The 22,356-nt window shown below is 48.7% G+C and overlaps 1 protein-coding gene across 1 annotated transcript; it reads right to left on the bottom strand.

Moving 5' to 3' along the window:
* Positions 1-523: 523 nt before the first annotated feature.
* Positions 524-14,278, bottom strand: OVOL2 (ovo like zinc finger 2). The gene is made up of 4 exons (XM_050952229.1): positions 14,160-14,278; positions 10,357-10,556; positions 5,950-6,139; positions 524-1,504 (listed from the first exon to the last, which is right to left on the bottom strand). The coding sequence occupies exons 1-4, from the start codon at positions 14,257-14,259 to the stop codon at positions 1,194-1,196; spliced, it is 801 nt and encodes a 266-aa protein (XP_050808186.1). The 5' UTR covers positions 14,260-14,278; the 3' UTR covers positions 524-1,193.
* Positions 14,279-22,356: the final 8,078 nt, after the last annotated feature.

Below are 22,356 nucleotides of genomic sequence, written 5' to 3'. Positions count from 1 at the left end.
GCAAACCAAGGCCCAGATTCACCAGTAAGCATTGGTTGATTTGTGCCGCTCTGGCAATGCAATGTAGTTCTATAACTAGGTGAACTGGCTAGTGCCCTCTGGCTGCTTTGCATTGCTTTGGTATCCTAGCGAAATCCACCCTTGGAAGTTTAATTTTTTTTTTTTTAAATGATTGAAGGTTGGTGCTGTGTATCTTCAAGTCCTTAGAACTATCTGGTAGCATTCTCTTTGGGTTTCTTATTTAGTGTTCATCTATGAAAATGTTTTAGAACTAGAGAAATTCCCAGACAAAAAATATATATTAAGGTGGAGTTAAGGTTGAAAAGATGCCTCAATAATTAAACAACTGCCACAGGGATGTGATAGTGATCTCAGAACTAAGCATTAAAAAATCAAGCAATTCAGAGTTAAGATTACACTCAAAAGAAATCCAAACATGTTAAGGTAAGAAATGCACAGTCAAGGTGCACAAAAAAACCTTAACTCTGCCCTGGAATCATGCCCCGCCCCCCGCCCCCCCCCCCCCGGGGAGATGGACAGAAATAATATGAAAAAATCTACCATCTTTAAAATTCATTTTTTTCTAACCTGGGATTACAAATCCTAACAACCTTAATCATAATCACATGGTTTCTGCATGGTTTCACTACAGGGCAGAGTTAAGGTTGTTTGAGTGTATTGATTGTTCATTTCTTACCTTATGATACATACTCTCATCCTTAACTTCATTTTACTGTAGATTCTCATCTGGGAATAATATTAAGGATACCTAGCTCTTATCTAGCATTTTTCACCCACAGATTTCAAAGCACCTTACGAAGTTGATTAGTGTCATTATCTCCATTACGCAGTTGAGAAAACTGAATCATGGAAATGTTAAGTGACTTGCCCAAGGTAACACAGCAGGCCAGTGGCAGAGCTGGGAACTGACGTGGAGTCTCCCAAGTACCAGTGCAGGGCTCTATCCACAGGCGATGCTGGCTCCAAAATTTTCCCTTTTATTCTCACGATTAAAAAAGCCTTGTATTTGCATTAAGCTGAGAACATTTCTCTCACATTGAGACTGTAACATCCACAGCCTGTCATTACCAAAAGGACAAGATGCCTGCTATTACACGGATCCCTTTCAAAGCTGTTTGAAAAAATACCCGACACGTAAACTTTATTGCATGTGACCGCTGTAATCCACTGCGTTACTCATCTTCCTCATCATCTTCAGGGTTCCGCTGCAGGACAGAGGTCAGTTTATTCTGTAAGACTGCTGCCAGCTTTTTAGAGGTTTTCTTGAGGAAAGCACTCCCAGGGTGAGCGTTATTCACATGCAGATACAAGTCCTCTTGCGTTGGGCCCGTGTAGCCACAATCTTCGCAGACGTAAAGTTTATCGCGTCGCTGTTTGTAAGCATATTGCTGCTGCACCCCATGGATCTTTTTAAGGTGGGATTCCAGAGAACATCGCTGGGTAAATGCCTTGTTGCAGATCTCACATTTGTAAGGACGAATTCCTGCAAGGCCAGACAACGTTATTTATTATTAATTATGATGAATCACATTTATTGCAATAACACTTTAGGACCAACCAAGAAAAATGCCCCATTGCACTAGGGTACAAACACTGATTAGTAGACAGTCCCTGCCCCAAACCACTTACAATCTAAATAAATATTTACGCTTTCTTAGGATAAGATTTTCTGAAGTGGGTGCCTAAAGCAAGGTGCCTTAAATTCATATTAGGCATCTAACACCCTGTTTCAGGAAAGCACAAAAGCATTTCAGTAAGACGTAGGCACATGTTTAAGCTGAACAGGGAGGTTTTCTTGAATCAGTGTCCTAAATTATACGGTGTTGCCAACTCTCATGATACTGACTTTGATGGGGCCAGGGTTTCCCCTGTTTCCAGTTCTTAGGGATGCTGAGAAAAAGCTGAAAATGTTTTCCCCTAAAGACTCAAAACCCAGAGGGCAAATAAAAAACACTAATTTAAAAAAAAAAAAAAAACCTCTTGATTTTTAAGCCAATCTCATGATTTTCAGGACCCTGGCTCACGAGTTTTGAGCTATTTTGGTCCATTTCCAACCTTAGATAAACTGGTGCAATTTTGTGTTTAGACATTGTGATCCTTCTAATATTTATACTAGGGCTGTCGATTAATCACAGTTAAGTCACAAGGTTAATTTCAAAATATTAATTGCAGTTTTAATTGCACTGTTAAATAATAGAATACCAATGGAAATTTAATAAATATTTTGGCTGTCTGTCTATATTTGCATATATATTTTATTCTGTTTTGTAACTGAAATCAAAGTCTATATTATTTTTGCTCACAAATAATTGCACTGTAAACATGATAAACAAAAGAAATTGTCTTTTTCAATTCACCTCATACAAGTACTGTAGTGCAATCTCTTTGTCATGAAAGTGAAATTTACAAATGTAGATTTTTTTTTTGTTACATGACTGCACTCAAAAACAGAACAATGTAAAACTTCAGAGCCTACAAGTCCACTCAGTCCTACTTCTTGTACAGCCAATCACTAAGAGAAACAAGTTTATTTACATTTACAGGAGATAATGCTGCCCGCTTCTTATTTACAATGTCACCTGAAAGTGAGAACAGGCGTTCGCCTGGCACTTTTATAGCCAGCATTGCAAGGTATTTACATGCCAGATATGCTGAACATTCGTATGCCCCTTCATGCTTCGGCCACCATTCCAGAGGAAATGCTTCCATGTTGATGATTCTCATTAAAAAAATAAGCATTAATTAAATTTCTGACTGAACGCCTTGGGGGAGAATTGTATGTCCCCTGCTCTGTTTTACCCGCATTCTGCCTTATATTTCCTGTTATAGCAGTCTCGGATGATGACCCAGCACATGTTGTTCATTTTAAGAACACTTTCATTGCAAATTTCACAAAACGCAAAGACAGTACCAATGTGAGATTTCTAAAGATAGCTACAGCATTCAACCCAAGATTTAAGAATCTGAAGTGCCTTCTAAAATCTGAGAGAGATGAAGTGTGGAGCATGCTTTCAGAAGTCTTAAAAGAGCAACACTCCAGTGCAGAAACTACAGAACCCAAACCACCAGAAAAGAAAATCAACCTTCTGCTGGTGGCATCTGACTCAGATAATGAAAATGAACATGGGTCAGTCCACACTGCTTTGGATTGTTATCAAGCAGAACCCATCATCAGCATGGATGCGTATCTTCTGGAATGGTGGTTGAAGCATGCAGGGACATGTGAATCTTTAGTGCATCAGGCACATAAATATCTTCCAACATGGCTACAACAGTGCCAGGAGAACACCTGTTCTCACTTTCAGGTGACGCTGTAAACAAGAAGCGGGTAGCAGTATCTCCTGCAAATGTAAAGAAACTTGTTTGTCTGAGCAACTGGCTGAACAAGAAGTAAGACTGAATGGACTTGCAGGCTCCAAAATTTTACCTTGTTTTATTTTTTGAATGCAAGTTTTTTTGGACTTAATTCTACATTTGTAAGTTTGATTGTCATGATAAAGAGATTGCAGTACAGTACTCGTATTAGGTGAATTGAAAAATACGCTTTCTTTTGGTTTTTTACAGTGTAAATGCTTGTAATCAAAAATAAACATTAAGTGAGTACTGTACACTTTATTCTGCGTTGTCACTGAAATCAGTATATTTGAAAATGTAAAAAACATCCAAAAATATTAAAATAAATGGTATTCTATTATTTTTTAACAGTGCAATTAATCGCGATTAATTTTTTTAATCGCTTGACAACCCTAATGTATACACCTGTGCAAAACAGTTTGTAAACTCGGGGATTTATGCCGGAGGCAGACAGAAACAAAAGAAAGAGGAGTAAAATTCCCCCATTCATATAAATGGATGATAACAATGTAATCGAATTGTGCTAATGTACACCTCCGTTGCTGATGACTCAGCTACTGGATCATTTTAGCAGAAACATCCAGCTAATCTGAGGCTGGAGGAGGGAGATTCTCAATCACATATTTTTCTAGTACTGTTGAAATCTTTGTTCCAATCACACTATTAGTTAGGTCATGTATACACTATAAGTGCTCCGCCAGTACAGCTATGGTGCCACAGCTATGCCTCTGGAGCACCACAGTGCAGATTCTTCCTACAGTGACACAAGGGGGGTTTCCACTGCAGTAGAAAATCCATCTCCCCAAACGACGGTAGCTAGGTCAACAGATTCTTTTGTCAACCTAGCCGCCTTTACAGTGCGGGGGAGACCAGCATAGCTACAGCGCTCCGGGGTGGGAATTCTTCATAATTCCCATCAAGTCCAGTTGGAATTCAGGGAAAACAGTCAAGTTTCAAATTGTATCTAGAACAAACAAAATGTACCTCTTTTACAAACAATACCTTTGATTAAACTGAAAGAATTTATGCTGGTTACTTTTTACAATGAATTCAGCTCAGGCAATGGAAGATGACTAATCAGTTTCACTTTAATAGAATCATAGATTATTAGGGTTGGTAGGGACCTCAGGAGATCATCTAATCCAACCCCCTGCTCAAAGCAGGACCAATCCCCAAATGGCCCCATCAAAGATTGAACTCAAAAGCCTAGGTTTAGCAGGCCTATGCTCAAACCACTGAGCTATCCCTCTCATGCACTATCAGAGAGCTGCAAAGTTTTGGTTGCAAACACAGCAAGGAACAATTGTTTCACCAAAACGTCACACTATACTGTATATGGAAATGTGTCTGCTGGTCTTAGCTTTTTTTTTTTTTTTGTCCTTAATAAAAGTTTGTTTTTACAAAATCTAAACTCTGGCCCAAATTGAACCTGACGGTGTGTCTCAAAATGTTGTTTCCTGCTGTTCGTCTCCAACAGCTTTCCATGCACAAACTGAAGATCCCACAATGCTTTTCAAAGAGAAAGACGAATATCTTGGCCAACGTTTTCTCAGTACATTAGATGTCAGTGGCTGTGTGGGAGCGACTGCTAAGCCATAAATGCCGTGTTTGCCTACACAGTTATTGCACCTGGATCTGCAGTGGGGTACCTGGCTAATGACTCTCTGCTTGGAGATACCATAAACAAAAAGGTTAATCAAGGTTGCACCACAGCATCCCTAAGGTCCTGGCTAGCACTGAAACTGAGAGAAATCAGGGAGCTTGTCCAGCAGTCACTGGGTGTCCAAATCCTGCAGCACAAGCTAAACACCTGCTGGTTTAATGACCCCTATTTTATAGGGTAGCCAGCTTGCCCAAGAATGTCTGTAGTGGTGAGGCTGGGGTCTAGGGGTCCCTCAGAAATTGCACTGGTGTAACTAGATTGATTTAGTGAAACCAAGGCAACCTTCTAGTGGACACTCTTAAAAGTCAATCAATCCATATTTATTTGGCTAAATTCAGTTATCTGCCACTCTTACAAGAGTGTCCACATAAGGGGTTATACCAATTTAAGCTCTCTCTGCGTTCACACTCGCACTGGTTTACTTAAATTGGTGCAAACACTCTTATTTCAGTTTGACAGCAGCTTATTTTGGTTTAGCTTAATACTGTTCCTAACTGGGTGAAGCTAACCTGGAACAACAATGTCCATGCAGCCTTTGTACCTTAAATGTCTCCACACAGAGCTGCACAAGCCCTTCATTTAATGGATGCAATTTCTGTGAAGCCCAAAGCAGCGTGATTCTGTCACAGCTGGCTCTGTGGGGCATCTGTGCTCAGGGCTAGGAGAAGTCAGATTTGCTGTCTGGCTTCCCTCAAACCAGCCAGTCTGGAGGGGAGGCGGAGTGGGATGTAACCAAACCAAACCGTACTTATCTGAGGTTGTACTGAATATAAAATCCTATTCTACGGTTCACCCTTTGACTGTTCACCAAAACACTGCTTTCTGTTGCCTGTAGGGGGCAGAGCACTTTAGTTTTTAAAAAAGGAACACCACGCGGTTGGGCTGCAGAACCTTCTCCCAGCTGCTCTCACCTGTATGGGTCCTTACATGTCTCTTCAGGTCAAAGGTGTCATTGAATCCTTTGCCACAGAAGGTGCACAGGTGTCTCTTTACTTGGCTGTGACACTTCACGTGACGGTTGAGCATCCTCTGCAAACGAAAGCCTTTGCCGCATAGCTCACAATTGTGCAGCGCCGCATCATCGCAGGTACCCGTCGTGAACTAGCGGATGGAAATAAAACATGGTTTGATCCGATTCTGGGTCGACAGGCAAGAGCAAAGAACAGGGGGATTCTCTCTCTGCACAGTGAAAAAATCCTCACGATAACAACATAGGAGAAACTGAACAGTATTGTGAACGAGAAATCAGCTTTTATTGTCTGAGGTCTTAGCTTCCTACTTGCAGTGAGCTGCGTGAGGCTGACCTCTTGCACCCACATTCCTCACACCGACCTCCCTGCATTATCAGGGCTTTCATCTCCTAAATCGTTAAGGCCAGAGATCCATCGCATCCGATAGAAACATGCCATAATGTCTCCGCATTACATGTCCCCTCCCCGTGCCCCCATAATCAGCGTCACAACCTGGATCTGAAAATAGAGTGCCATTTCACAATACACTGAATTACCTGCTCACCTGTATCCAGAGCCTGACTTTCAAAGGCACAAGGGATGGCCAGGTGCCCAGTTCCATTGATGGTGCGCCTAATTCTGCCCTTTAGACCATATTTTCTAACACATATTGTGCCTGAGGGTTTGTTTTTTAGCCCTATTTTAAAAAAAAATGCAAAAAACGCTAAAGTCCCACTAAAGGAGCTGTAGTGATTTGAGTCTGTGGGTAGTAAAAAACACTTGCATCTTAATAACATAGATTTGAGTGGAGATTATTCCATGTGGACTTGGGCAAGATCTTCAGCTGGTGTCAATCGACTTCTCTCCATTTAAGTCAGTGGAGCTACGCCAGTTTACAGCAGCTCAGGATTTGACATATATAAGAAGTGGAGAGTTCTGCAGAAACGGCCTCAAACATTGTGTGAGCCTCTGGATATATTGCATAAAATGAGCTGAAAAGATAAGCTCATGTGTGGGGGGGTGTAAGAGTTCAGAGTGCTAAGTGAATTTCTAATTCTTGTTCAAACTTATATGAGACAGGACTGACTCAATGGAAGAGAACAGGATTTCTAAAGCATGTGAAACAATCTTATTTGGGATTTCTTGAATTTGCAGTGTATGTCACTTAGTGAGGCATGGATACCAGCTTCCTTACTGCCATGTTAATGTGGGTTGTTTGTGCTGGAAGAGAAACAGCTAGCACGACATTGGGTTGGACGTTGAGAAATGAGGATGACTCCATCCACCATCACAAGGAATTGTTCAGGCACTATACAACCTAAGGCACAGACCACAGACTCCACACAGATCTGAGGAGTTTCGCAGCTTATGGGGCAAAGTCCATAGCCCAATTCAACGGACAAGGAGCAATCTCAGAGTCCCTGTGGGCTTTTTCACAGGACAAAAGGGGACTGTCCTATGAGTCATAAACCGGGATAACAGAAACATGTGGTCATGAGAAAAAATGAAAACATTCTGAAGATTTAGGCCCTAATCCAGCCAAGCACTTCAGCACATGCTTTACTCTAAGCCTGTGAGTAACCCATTGGCTTCAATGGGACTCCTCATACTTAGATCCTGATCCAGCAAAATACCTAGGTCCTTGTCTTCATGAGAGAGTTATGCCTGTCTAACTAAGGCCTCATTCTCACAGGAAAGTTTTACCAGTTAGAGAGGTAGAACTCCCTAGATCAGTGGTTTTCAACCAGGGGAACGCGTACCTCTGGGGGGTACGCAGAGGTTCTCCAGGGGGTACATCAACTCATTTAGATATTTGCCTAGTTTTACAACAGGCTGCATAAAAAGGACTAGCAAAGTCAGTACAAACTAAACTTTCATTCTATATACTATACACTGAAATGTAAGTACAATATTAAACATTTATCGTTATATCATAAAAATGAGAAAAAAAGCAGGTTTTCAGTAATAGTGTGCGTCTGTATTTTTATGTCTGATTTTGTAAAAAAGCAGTTTTTAAGTGAGGTGAAATCTGGGGGTATGCAAGACAAATCAGACTCCTGAAAGGGGTACAGTAGCCTGGAAAGGTTGAGAGCCACTGCCCTAGACAGACACAGGCAGCCACTCTGCTACGGGTTATTTTCAGTTTAGCTTAAATCCCTTCCAAGCAACATAATAAAACAAACACAAAAAAGCCACCCTTATACTGGAATAAGAGCATCTACACAGAAGATTATGAGGGTATTTGACTTAACACCTTAGTTTACACCGAAAAAACTTCCCCGTATAGACAAGGCTTAAATTGGTTTAGAATCACACCTTTTATGAAATCAATACAGCTTTCTCATGTAAACAAGATTTCAATGTATCGCTAAGGACTTCCTTTTGCTGTGTTTAATGGAACAGACGATTTGTTTACCAAAAAGTTTCTAAGAGGTTTTGGTTGTGAAGATAATCCTTACAAAGTAAGCCAGCATGCCATTGTGTTGACTCTGCAGAGACTGAAACAATAGAGTCTTCCCCAGTTTATCTCACTTGCCTGTTAATTAACTTGAAAGTGTTATTATGAGTTAATGTTTTCATTCTTGAGTCTAATACAAGAAAGGCTGAGCTAATGTGATTATCTGAAGTGGCTGGACCTGATGCTGGCGATTCAGCTATTTGGAAGAACATACTTTATGGGGGAGGCTCAATGTTTTGATTATGCTAATAGTTAAACATTAATTTGATAGCCCCCATCTGCCACTAAGGATACATCTACACTGCAGGGTCAGCTGACTCAGGCTCCTGGGGCTTGGGAGGCAGTGTAGTCACTGAGGATGGGACTGGAACCTAAGACCCCATGTGGGAGGAGCATCCCAGAGCCCAGGCTCCAGCCCCAACTGGAATGTGTATATTGGACTTGTCTAGCCCCGTAAGCCCACGTCAGCTGACTCGTGCCAGCCCCTCGGTGCCCCGGGTCTCCTATCACAATGTAGACATACCCTAAAACACAGGGTGAAAGATGAGTTTAGCAGTCAGAGCGAAAAAAGAGTTGAGCAGACTCTTGAGAATCTGCAGTGCATTTAGCGGTGTTTTTAGAAAGCTTGGGCGTGTTCTGCAGAAACTCAGTTAATAAGATGATACATATTTCTGCGTGATCGTCTCTGGCTCTAACAATATCGGGGATTAAAGTATAAGGGTCGTCAGTAAACTAGTGAGCAAAATAAATCCTTGTAGAAATTCCACAGTTTGAGTAAAAAATAACCCCAAATTCTTTTCTTCCTGGCTACATGTGGCCCAGATCCTGCAATCAGCTCGGTACAAACACGAGGTTTTACCTACACAGAGATCACGGCAGAATCAGGGCCTACAGCAGCACAAAGCTATTCTGTCCTGAACCATATACAAATAAATACAAATAAATAACAACAATGAAGAGGCAGAGAATTAGGTTTTCCTGAAGCCCTGGTTATTTTGCCTGATCCTCCTCCTCCTCCTCAGTAGCAAAGCAATGCTAGCAGAAACTGGCTCATGGAAAAGAACATAAGCCAGCTGCAAAATTTTGAATGAAGCCACCGTAGTGAGGCTGACGTCATTTTCTCTGATCGGGCTACTTTTTCTTTTACACTCAAATCAACTGCCCTTTTTCTGTCTTGCCATTTCTACTGAAATCTCCATTACAATCAACTGGTTTTTGACTCTACTCAGTCAGGCTCCAAATACGAGCATGTGTGTACACGCAAGAAACACACATGGAGAGTGAATTTTTCCAAGTACACCTCTACTCCGATATAACGCTGTCCTCGGGAGCCAAAAACCCTTACCACATTATAGGTGAAACCGCGTTATATCAAACTTGCTTTGATCCGCCAGAGCGCACAGCCCCCGCCCCCCCCCGACCCCAGAGCATTGCTATACCGCATTATATCCGAAATCGTGTTATATCGGGTCGCGTTATATCGGAGTAGAGGTGTAGTTAGTTAACAGACAATTCATGAATTTCAACACATGGTGAGTGTCTAAATCCCCTAATCTGCCTTGCAAAGCTCATCCACGGTTTTTGAGGGCAGGTATTTCCATAGCTTTGTATTTATTTAACGGAAAGGACATTTTTAGAGTAGGCCCCTGGGTATAGTTTTGGGAGGAGGAAGAGGGGCTTTGCCCCCTCCCAACTGCATTGCTCCCCCACACGCAGTCCCATTGGCCTAGAAGTCAAACTATGCCTATGAGTAGGCTCCAGTGTGTCAGGTGTGTGGCCCAGATCCTCCAAGGTATGTAGGCGTCTAACTCGAATAGGAGTCAGGTGCCTAAATACCTTGGGTTCCCCGGCTTACGGTCACTGGGCTGGTTGTGCGCCGGGTGGGCAGATTATGGGAGGCTGGGCTGTACCTTGATTTTCGATCTGACCACTGGGCGCTTCATGGCCAAGTCCAGAAGGGTCCCCTCTGTGTTCCCAATCTCGGCTGCTGGCTGTGGAGTAGGGGGATCACTCTGCTCGGCCTCCCTTGTGCTGGCGGTGCTACTGCCATTGCTCTCCAAGCTGCAGCTGTCTTCAATGCGGCAGTTCAGCAGCACGCAGCTTATCCCTCCTGGGGCGAGGCAGAGAAGGGGGGTTACTGGGAAAGGGAGAGACACTTGCTGCAGGGGAAAGGGGGTGGCCCGGATTCAGAGCCCCTGCAAGAGGAGCAACAGTGGCCAGGGGAGGGGCAGCCGCAGCAGAGTGCAGATAGCAGCTGCAGTGCTGCTGGGGGGCAGGCTGGGTTCTGGCCCTTCCTAGAAGAGGGTTGGGGGATCAGAGTGGGAAGGTGCCACCCAGGGACAGGCTGGCAGGGGGCAGGATGTCATGGGACAGGAAGGCAGGGCACTGTCCAGAGGTGGTGGGCACGATGGCAAGAGGCAGGAAGGGGGCAGGCAGAGTGCAGGTGCCAGGGAGTGCCAGGCTGGTGGGCAGGACGCTGCCCAGGGCGAGCAGGCAGGTAGGGGGAGGCATGCCAGGCTGGCAGGCAGGCGCAGGTGGCAGGGGATGCCAAGCTGGTGGGCAGGATGCTGCCCGGGGTGAGCAGGCTGGTAGGGGGAGGCATGCCAGGCTGGGCGCAGGTTGGGGGGAGGGGTTTCAGGCTGGTGGGCAGGCAGGGTACTATCCAGGGGCAAGCTGGCAGGGGACAGGTGGTGGGGTGCAAGACTGGCAGGGCACAGGTGGCTCCAGGCTGGCAGGCAGGGCGCAGATGGCAGGGGGGTGCCAACCAGGCAGGGGGTGGTACCAGACAGGCAGGGTGCTATGCAGGGGCAAGTGAGGTAGGAGGTGGTGGGGTGCCAGGCAGGCAGGGCGCAGGCAGTGAGGGGTGCCAAGCAGGAAGACAGGGTGCTATGCAGGGGCAGGTAGGATGCGGGTGGTGGGGGGTGCCAGGCAGGAAGGGCACAGGTGGCCAGGGGGTGCCAATCAGGCAGGGCACAGGTGGCGTGGGAGGAGCAGGCAGGCAAGGTGTTATGCAGGGGCAGGCAGGGTGCAGGTGGTGGGGGGTGCCAGGCAGGCAGGGCGCAGGCAGTGGGCAGGTGAGGAGGGTGCCAGGCAGAGTGCAGGTGGTGAGGTGGGGAGTGCCAGGTAGGCAGGGGGTAGGTGGTGATGGGTGCCAGGCAGGTAGGCTCAGATGGCAGCGGTGCCAGGCAGGGTGCAGGTGGTGGGGTGGTGCAAGGCAGGGCACAGGTGGTGAGGGGTGCCAGGCAGGGCACAGGTGGTGAGGGTGCCAGGCAGGCAGGGTGCAGGTCGTGGTGGGTGCCAGGCAGGCAGGGGTCAGGTGATGGGGGGTGCCAGTCAGGGCACAGGTGGTGAGGGTGCCAGGCAGGGGGCACGCAGGGCACAGGTGGTGGGGGCAGCCAGGTGGGAGCAGGCAGGAGGTGGTGCCAGGCAAGGCACAGTTGGTGTGGGGTGCCAGGCAGGTAGAGGGCAGGTGGTGCTAGGCAAGGCACAGGTGGTGGGGGTGCCAGGCATGGGGCAGGCAGGGGGTGGTGCCAGGCAGGGCACAGGTGGTGGGGGCAGCCAGGTGGGAGCAGGCAGGAGGTGGTGCCAGGCAGGGCACAGTTGGTGTGGGGTGCCAGGCAGGCAGAGGGCAGGTGGTGCTAGGCAAGGCACAGGTGGTGGGGGTGCCAGGCATGGGGCAGGCAGGGGGTGGTGCCAGGCAGGGCACAGGTGGTGGGGGTGGGGGTGCCAGGCAGGCAGGGGTCAGGTGATGGGGGTGCCAGTCAGGGCACAGGTGGTGAGGGTGCCAGGCAGGGGGCATGCAGGGCACAGGTGGTGGGGGCAGCCAGGTGGGAGCAGGCAGGAGGTGGTGCCAGGCAAGGCACAGTTGGTGTGGGGTGCCAGGCAGGTAGAGGGCAGGTGGTGCTAGGCAAGGCACAGGTGGTGGGGGTGCCAGGCATGGGGCAGGCAGGGGGTGGTGCCAGGCAGGGCACAGGTGGTGGGGGTGCTAGGCAGTGGGGGGTTCCAGGCAGGCAGAGGGCAGGTGGTGCCAGACTGGGCACAGGTGATGGGGGGTGCCAGGCAGCCAGAGGGCAGGTGGTGCCAGACTGGGCACAGGTGATGGGGGTGCCAGGCATGGGGCAGTGCCAGGCAGGGCACAGGTGGTGGGGGTGCCAGGTGGTGAGGGTGCCAGGCAGGCAGAGGGCAGAGGGTGCCAGGCAGGGCATGGGGGGCAGCATGCAGAGGGCAGGTGGTGCCAGGCAGGCAGAGGGCGGTGGTGCCAGGCAGGGCACACGTGGTGGGGGGTGCCAGGTGGTGGGGGGTGCCAGGCAAGCAGAGGGCAGGTGGTGCCAGGCAGGGGGGTGCCAGAAAGGCAGAGGGCAGGTGGTGCCAGGCAGGGCACAGGTGGTGGTGGGTGCCAGGCAGGGAGGATACCAGGCAGGCAGGGGGCAAGCAGGGAGTGGTGCCAGGCAGGCAGAGGGCAGGAGGTGCCAGGCAGGGGGGTGCCAGACAGGCAGAGGGCAGGTGGTGCCAGGCAGGGCACAGGTGGCGGGGGGGGGGGGGGACAGCGCTGTTTGAGCAGCGGGCGGGCGGGGCGGCCCTGCGAACAGGGCAATCGGAAACTCAAACACTTAATGGTCCCAAAGTTCAAACAGCCCAGCCGGGACCGGCCGGGGCTTCCTCCTTCCCGTTATACCCGCGCAGGGGGAGGCGGCAGGAGCCTGGGGCCCCACCCCGTGCGCCCAGCAGCCGGCTCCGAGGGCAGCAGCCCCGGGCTGTTCGGGGGGCGCTGCCCCGGGCACCAGGGCTCGAGCCCGAAGGTGTCAATGGAAAGCCCCCCCCCTTGGCTTCGGGGGGCTTTTGGATCAGGCCGAGAGGCCAGCGGGACTGGGAGTCACTCGGGGGAGGGCAGGGGGTCTGGATCAAGCACCGTTTGGGAACGTCCCCGGGCATCAGCTAAGATCGGGGGGGACACACATCCCCCCACACCCCGATCCTCCCACATCCAGCCCCACACTCTCATATATACCCCCATACACCCAGCCCCACAGCCCCCCACCCGCATACACACCCCAACCCCCACACACAGCCCCTCACATACAGCCAGCCCCCCACTCTCATACACACCCCATCCCCGGACCCCACCCCCACACCCCCATACACCCAGCCCCACAGCCCCCCACCCACATACACACACATACCACCCCCACACACAGCCAGCCCCCCACCCACATACACACACACCACCCCCACACACAGCCAGCCCCACACCCCATCCCCCCCACAACCCCCCACACCCACACACAGCCAGCCCCCCACCCACATACACACACACCACCCCTACACACAGCCAGCCCCACACCCCATCCCCCCCACACCCACACACAGCCAGCCCCCCACCCACATACACACACACACCACCCCCACACACAGCCAGCCCCACAGTTCCCCCCCCACCCCACGTGTCCATTTCTGTGTCCCAGCTGCGATCTACTCTCACGTGCGACGCCCCCCCCCCCCCGCCGTTGGTTCTCGCTGAACATCTTCACCCTCCCTTCCCAAACTCTTGCAAAAACTGCCCCCCCGGGTCCCGGGGGAGCTCCCCCTTCCCGCTGCGCCCCGATCTATTTCGGGGAGGGGGTGTCGCCTGTCTCCTCCCCCTGCTGGGCAGCGAGCGGTGCTGTCGCAGGCAGGTGACCGCCCCCCAAAGCGCCGCGCTCCGCTGGCCCCGCACCTGGGATGTAGGTGTCCGCTCGCTCCTCGTCCGGCAGCCCATCCCAGCTGCGGCTGGCCGGCTGCGGGCTTCGCCTCTTCACCAGGAAGGCTCTGGGCATGGTGCGGGCGGGCGCCGCCGGGCTCCCCCCTTCTGCCCCCGATCGCGGGTCCTGCTGCTGCCCCCCGCCCCAGGCCGGGCAGCGCCGAGCCGGGCCGCTGCAGCTCCGGGCCGGCCGCACCCCCGGCGCCGGCAGGGGGTCCCGCAGCGGGGAGCGGAGCCCGCACGCACCCAAAAGCGGGGGGAAAGTTTCCTAAGGTGGAATAGAAAAATGCACCAGGAAACTCGGCGAGGAGCATGCGTGCTGCAAACATAACGGTGTCAACAAGCCTCCTTACCTGTCCGACCGGTTGGAGCGGCTCCGCTTTGTTCCAGCCCTTCCTCCTTAGGCATGAATGTTTGCAAAAGAATTCAGCGTCTGGGGGGGGGGGATCCACCATGTTCTCCTTGCCCCCCCCTTTAACTCCCCCCCTCCCCCACAGCCAGGTAGAGCACCCCACCACCCCCCTCAGCAGGCTGCCCCGGGGGCTTTGCTTGTTTGATCAGTTTATCAGTCCCCAGCACAATGGGCTTTGCTTTATTGGGAGCGGGACTTGCAGGCTCCCTACCCAGCGCTGCCGCAGCAGCAACACCCATTGTGAGTGTGCAGGGCGACCCGGGCGCGCGCCAGAGTCCCGGGAGCCTGGTGCAGAGGCAAGCGTCTCTCACACACACGCACGTGTCTTTTTGCACAGGCACACGCTCGTGTGGGAACGACACACCGGCCGTTCCAGGCTCCTCCAGGAGCTGCAGCGTCTGACCTGTGCGCGCAGGCGAGCAGCTCCGGGCATTTTTGCTGTGTGTGTGTGTGTGTCTGCTTTGCAGGCGTGCACCGATCCTCAGATGTCTGGCTCCCCCAGCGCGGTGATGGAGATGCCTTCCAGCAACGGAGAGGGGTGGGACCCTGCTTGCAAAGCCGACACCTCCTTTTTTTTACCTGGTGGAAACTTGAGAGTCTTGCCTTGAACAGGCGGGGAAATGCAACGGTTTTCCTATGGGTGGAGGAAGCCTCTTAACGGATTTAGGGAAAGTTCTCCTGACTTGGCGTCCCTGGCCAGGCCTTTTGGGCAGTGCCCTGGCTGGAGCCAAAGAAGTGATGAGGTCTTCTATAAACGACTCCCAAGCGAGTTAAAACAGCAGAGAGATTTAGGGCAACCATGTCCCATAAGCATGAGTGCAGCCCCCGCTCAGCAATGTGTTCACCCGTTGTAGGGCGGGGTGAGTCTCACACGTTGCAGGACTCTGCCTGCTCCAAAATGGGGGCCTTTCTCTTGACCTCTGAGGGCTTTGGACCAAGCAGCCTTGAATACAAACGGGAAGCCGTGGGGACTCCCAGGAATCCGTTCTGCCGGCCTGGTTCTCCTCAGTGCAGGGCTTTCCTGGGGCTCCTGCTGCTGAGCCCTGGAGGAAGGGAGATTGCAGATGATAATCAAGCCCAGGGATCAGAGGGGTAGCCCTGTTAGTCTGGATCTGTAAAAGCAGCAAAGAATCCTGTGGCACCTTATAGACTAACAGACGTTTTGGAGCATGAGCTTTCTGTGCCTGAATACCTGCTTGGTCGGATGCAAGCCCAGGGAATGATCAACCTTTCTGCATTCGTGCCAGTTTCACATCAGCGAGGTGAACAGACCTAGGCCACAGTGCACTGGGCATGGCCCATTAACATGGGGGAGGGTGGGAATTCACCCCAAAGCGGATCATCTCCAGGCTGAAGGGAGAACGTTTCCTTTTGGTTACACGTTTGAAGCTGGAGTCTTACTGGGGTCTAATCCTGCCCCGTTGAAGTGAGTGGGAGCTTTTCCATTGAGATCAGTGGGTCCACGTTCAAAGCTCTCTGGGTGCCAAGCGGAGCAACGCAAAACAAGGCAAGTTGCGACCCCTGTGCCCTCCTGAGAGGGGAAGAACCCAGCTATTCTCACCAGGGCCCAGCTGTGAAGTGATCTTATTGTTAAAGGCTTTTAAACCCCCCTTGGCTGCTCCCCGTGTCCCGCTGTGCTGTGGGAGAGTCACCAGCAGGAATCCTGGCCCCCAGTGGGAGTGTTGCAATTGACTCAAATGGGACCAGAGTCTCATCTCTCAGTGTCTAACCTGGTGTGTCAACAGGCTTTTCTTTCACACCTTCAGCCTTTGTTTGATGATTGGGAGTTGTTAATCACTGACAGTCTGCTGGGGACAGGGCAAAAATGAAGCCTGCAAGAGCTTTCCTGCGGAAAACTAGAGTCAGCAGAACTTTCCCAAGGAACAATACAAAAGGAATCAAAAGTGGCCTTTTTACCCAAATCAGAAATGTTCATGATTTTCTTCGAAGTTTTCCTTTTTATCTACACCACTGGAAAATGACAATTGTAGTTGGCTTTGGTTTACTGTTTTTTTCATTTTCCCCCTCCATTCCCCTATTTTTTCCCCTTCTTCCATCCTCTCTTTTTCAGAGGCAAAATGGAAAAAGAAATTAGAAGAGAGGGAGACATTAAAAAAAATAAACATCAAGATTTCAATAAAAATGTTCACACAAATAAAAACAATTCCTTTTCAAAACCCACAAAAGGAACTGACTTAGATTTTTTTTTATTTGCAATTCTCCCTTCCTTTTGCATTTTTCAACCAGCTTGACTAAAAACTATTTCATTAAACCCTTATTAAACAACACTGGAAATCTATCCCCATCCTTCCTCACTAAACTCATGATGACACCTTCTTTGCTCAAGGTGAAATGCTGGCCCTAATGAAGCAAATGGGATTTTTGTCATTCATTTCATTGAGGTCAGAATTTCACCCCAAGGGCCAGATCAAAGCCCAAAGGTAACCAGAAAACTTGCACCAATGTAACTAAATAGATGTATTTAATTTATTGCAAAGCCCTGCTATAGTTTGTAAACTTTTTGAGGCAGGGGTTGTCACTGACCTATTTGTACAGTGCCTAACACATTGGGTCTGGAGCCTCTGGATGCTGCTACCATAGAAATGATAAATAATACAGATATGCATCAGTGTAACTAGACTGATTTTAAATCGATTTTGTTACACTGGGATAAGTTTTCTAATATAGACCAAGCCAAAGTCAATGGAAAGCCAGCTACCAACTCCAGTGGGCTACGAATCAAATTCTAAGATCTGGTCCATGCATGGTTTTAAACTAGAAATGTAATTTCTTGCCAAAATAGTTATACCAGTACACCCACTATTGTGGACAACGTTATACTGGTATAAAGGAACATTATACTTTCCTCTTCCAGTACAGGAATAGTTACACAAGTATAAATCACCTTTATACTGGCATAAAGTATAATGGTGCTTTATACTGATACTGTATAACCGTGTCCACCCTACAATTTCGCGGGGGGGTCTGCCGGTCGCCGAGGGCGGCAGGCAGGCCGCCATCGGCGGCATGCCTGCGGAGGGTCCGCCGGACTGGCAACCGGCAGAGCGCCCCACACGGCATGCCGCCGTGCTTGGGGCGGCGAAATGTCTAGAGCCACCCCTACCTGGGGCGTTGTATTACATTAATTAAACAGGGCTAGTTAAAATAGTACAACTTCTGTGTGTGGACAAGTCCTTAGAAAGGCTAATTGTGATTAAAAGCTTTAAAAACTCCATTTCACCTTTTAGCAGCAATGATTAATACGTGTTACTCTATTTATAATGCTGTGTAGAATATGAGGGCTGTATTTCTTTGACTATTTACAAAAAAAAAGCCCAACACATTTCTACAATGATGAGTTAGCACAGTGGTTCTCAACCTTTTCAGGCTACTGTACCCCTTTCAGGAGTCTGATTTGTCTTGTGGATGCCCAAGTTTAACCTCACTTAAAAGCTATTTGCTTGCAAAATTTTAGTTTGTAGTGACTTCACTAGTATTTTTTCTGTAGTCTGTTGTAGAACTAGACAAATATCTAGATGAGTTGATGTACTTCCTGGAAGACCTCTGTGTACCTCCCAGAGCTACAGGTACCCCTGGTTAAGAAACATTGAATCACTGATACTAAACTAGTTGCTGAATGAAATCCCACATGACATGAGGTCAGTAGAGTGTTCATTTATAGCATAACCATGCCTGGGATGAATCTGCCCCATTGTGCCCATTAATGGAAAACTACTATATATTTATTAAATCATTTAGTTACAAGAAACCCCTCACCCAAAGGAGACTTCTTCCCAATCTCTGAGGCCCCTTGCCATTACATTCAAAATCACAGATAGAGCTGTTTGGACATTTTTAGTCAAAGGCTGGTTTTTACAAAATTGAGATGTTTAGAAAAACTGTATTAGGAAAAAAAAAAGTCCTGTTTTGATATTTTCAAAGTGGAACACCTCAATTTTTAGTTTTCAAACAATTTCTTGAAAGGCACTTCATATTTTATCTACTTTTTGAACAGTTTTTAAAAGGCCCAAATCAGAATAAAATGATCACATTGGAATAAATGTTATCAACGCAAAACATTTTTTTTTCAAAATTTCACTTGGCTGGAAATTTCAGCATTTTCTGTTCAGTTTCACAACGTTTTGAAATCATGGAATGTCCCATGAAGCAGACAACCCAGTTCCCACTCAGCTCTAATCCCAAGAGTCAAAGTATGTCCGCTGTGACGCCACAGTGTAGACCAGGGGCGGGCAAACATTTTGGCCTGAGGACCACATCAGGTTTCGGAAATTGTATGGAGGGCCGGTTAGGGGAGGCTGTGGCCTGGCCTCGCCCCCATACAGCCACGCCGCCCGCCTGGAGCCAGCGACACCACTGTGCAGCACAGAGCATCAGGTTAGGCTGGGCTCTGAAGCTGCCACAGGCCCCAGAGCATTGTGCTGGTAGTGGAGCGAGCTGAGGCTGCGGGGGAACTGTTGGGGAGGGGCTGGGGCCGAGCCTCCTGGGCCAGGAGCTATGGGGTTGGGCAGAAGGATCCCACGGGCCACAGTTTTCACACCTCTGGTGTAGACGTTAAAGGGTATGTCTACACTTAAAATGCTCCAGCAGCATCAGCGTAGGTAATCCACCCCCCAAGAGGCAGTAGAATTCTTCAGTCAACCTAGCTCTGTCTACACCAGAGGTTAGGTCAATATAGCTACATCTCTCAGGGATGTGGATTTTTCTCACACTGTCCCATCTCCACCTTCGAGAGACATAGCTATATCAACGTAAATGTATAGTGTAGACCAGGCCTTACTACACCAACAGGAAGGCTTCTCCCATTGATGTAGTTAATCCATCTCCCCGAAAGGCGGTAGCTGACTCAATGGAAGAATTCCTCTGTTGACCTAGTGCTGTCTACACCAGGTATAGATCGGCATAGCTACATCTCTAAGGAGTGCGGATTTTTCACACACACACACCCAAGAGACGTATCTATGCCGATGTAAGTTTTCAGTATGGACCAGCCCTCAGTCATCAGCCATGCAACCAATCCACTTTAAACCCCACTCTCTTTTCCCACCAAACAGAAATCCCATCCTCAGCCCGCCCCCTTTGCCAACACCCATTCAGACAGATGTGCCTGGAAGGACAACAAAATCTGGCTATTTTGGTATTTGATTCGGGATAGGGTGAGACTCTCTCCTCTAGCATCTCTTCTCCCTTTTACACCAAGGAGGAATCAAGCACAAGGGCCTCGGCTGATTCCAGCAGCAGAGGTGTGAGGATTCAGAAAGATGCAGGTAATTAGACACGATTACTGTGATTCAGGTAATTAGAAAACATCCAGCCAGACGCTTGTTAAAACACATCTGCTCTCAGAAGCCTGTAGCCCTATAAATCTATGATTTTATGCAGGTATCATTGCTTGTATGAGTAATCCCAGAGATTCCTCCAATGAGTAAAATTACACACCGGTGTTCTTCAGGACTGGGACCTTTGGAAACAGATTGTGAAGCCCTTACGTTGGTGAACAATGAAGCCCAGTCTACCCTTAGACATTAGAAAACGTCATTCAGCGTTTGAAAAATCTTGTGCCTTTTGTAGGATGACCAGACAGCAAGTGTGAAAAATTGGGATGGGAGTAGGGGTAATAAAAGCCTATCTAAGAAAAAGACCCAATAATCAGGACTGTCTCTATAAAATCAGGACATCTGGTCACCCTAGCCCTATGCGACGTAGTTAGGGTCAACTTAACCTCCTGTGTGGAGCAATCTAGGTCAAAAGAAGACTTCTTCTACTGAACTAGCTAACACCTCTTGGAAAGGTGGATTAATGACAATGTCAGGAAACCCCCTTTCATGTGTGCAGAAAGCATCTATACTACGGCACTAGAGTGCCATGGCTGTGTCTCTGCCATAACCTGACTAACACAAGCAGTCCCATCAATGGGAGTAACTTGCTCACCAGGGTGAATAAGGATCTCACAGTCTGGTTCCTAACAAACTGCAGTACAAACTACAGGACACAAAGGATGCGTTGTCCACCTGGAGATGCAGCCTTCTCTGAGGTGAACCACATCAGCTGTTTATCAGCACACAGCACACGGCCCAGCAATAATCACTGAAGATATTTCTATGCATCCGAAGAAGTGAGCTGTAGCTCACGAAAGCTCATGCTGAAATAAATGTGTTAGTCTCTAAGGTGCCACAAGTACTCCTGTTCTTTTTGAAGATATTTCAATTGCCAGGATTCCAGAATCCAAAGGCTGGGCTTTCCAGCATCAGCCCAACTCTGCTGCCATTGGTGTCGATGGTAAATTGACTTCAGTGGCACTAGAATTAAGCCGATGCTGAGCTCTTTTGAAAATCCCACCCAAATAGAATCAAAACATAAGAGGCTCTTTCTTGTATTGTACAAGCTGCTTGTGAGAGACAGTGACTCATAGAGGAGTCACCCCACTAACTCCCACTAACAGCCCTGGGGATTATGATATGTGCCTGCACTGGGGAAGAGGAGACCACAGAGTGCCTTCAGGGAGTTTTAACAATAATAAACTCATAACTTTAAAGAAAATGAGCTATTTCATTTCTCTGTTATGTCTGAGATTTCGCTTCAGGTTGAGAGGCATTTAACTGATTTTTGCAATGCTTTCAAGTCGAGGTTTCTTTTCTTTTAACCACTCCTTGTCCTTTAAGCCCAAAGGGTTAGCAAATTACTTCAATCATAAGCCTCACAAAGCAATAACGTACTGCCGATTATCACATATGGGTCTTTTAGATGTTCTTGGTTTTTTAAAATGTCTGATTGGAGGCTCCCATTTAGCAAGGTACTTAAGCCCTGGCTTAACTTTAATCAGATGCTTAAAATTAGGCATGTGCTTAAATACCTACCTAAATCAGGGACTACATGATCTAAAACCTTCTCTTCTTCTATGTGTTTGTATGTTCTGCAAAAGGTGTTTGGTAACATCAGTTCCTCATACTGTAAGGCAGGAGCTTGCAATCATTTTCACAGGGGACCACTCCACAAATTTTGGTAAGCCGTCACAGGCCGCACATTTCTACTATATTAATGGAAGGGGTGCGGGGTCTGGGAGGGAGTTTGGGTGCAGGAGGGAGCTCTAGGCTGGTGCAGTGTTGAGGTGCAGGAGAAGGTGAGGGGTGTGGGCTCTGGGAGGGAGTTTGGTGCTGGAGGGGGCTGAGGCAGGAGATTGGGGTGCAGGAATGGGGCAGCGGGTCTCTGTGCACTGCCTGCACCCACAAGCACCATCCCCAGAGCTCGCTGGGGGCATGGGCAGTGTGCAGAGCTGCCTCCCGCGCCCCCGCCAGGGGCATGCAGAGATGTGCCAGCAGCAACTGGCCCTTTCCAGGAGCAGCATGGGGCCACCGCAGGCAGACAGCCTGCCTGAGCGCCCCGCTGCACAACAGGACTTTTATCGTCTTGGACTCAGAGATCACGAGGGGGCAGAGGCATCCAGACAGAAATGTTAGTCAGGCCAGATCCAGCCCATGGGCTGTATTTTGCCCTCCCCTGCTGTAAGGCGTTGATCCCGCAAACACTTATACCTCATCTTCACTAGAAAAAAACAGGTGTTCTTAACCTGAACTAACTGACATGGGGTACAATCTTACTGAAGACAAGGCCGTTTTGTTGTTTTCACACAAGTTAGCTGGTTGAATTAAAGACTGTGGGGGGAGTATTGACTGCCCTACGATTTTATCTTGAGTTAAGATCACATCTTTTTTCATAGGGTATGAATGTCAACACAGCAATCAA

The sequence above is a fragment of the Gopherus flavomarginatus genome, chromosome 4 (assembly GCF_025201925.1).
Source record: "Gopherus flavomarginatus isolate rGopFla2 chromosome 4, rGopFla2.mat.asm, whole genome shotgun sequence".
Lineage (NCBI taxonomy): Eukaryota > Metazoa > Chordata > Testudines > Testudinidae > Gopherus > Gopherus flavomarginatus.
This window is presented reverse-complemented; position numbering and strand designations above follow the sequence as displayed.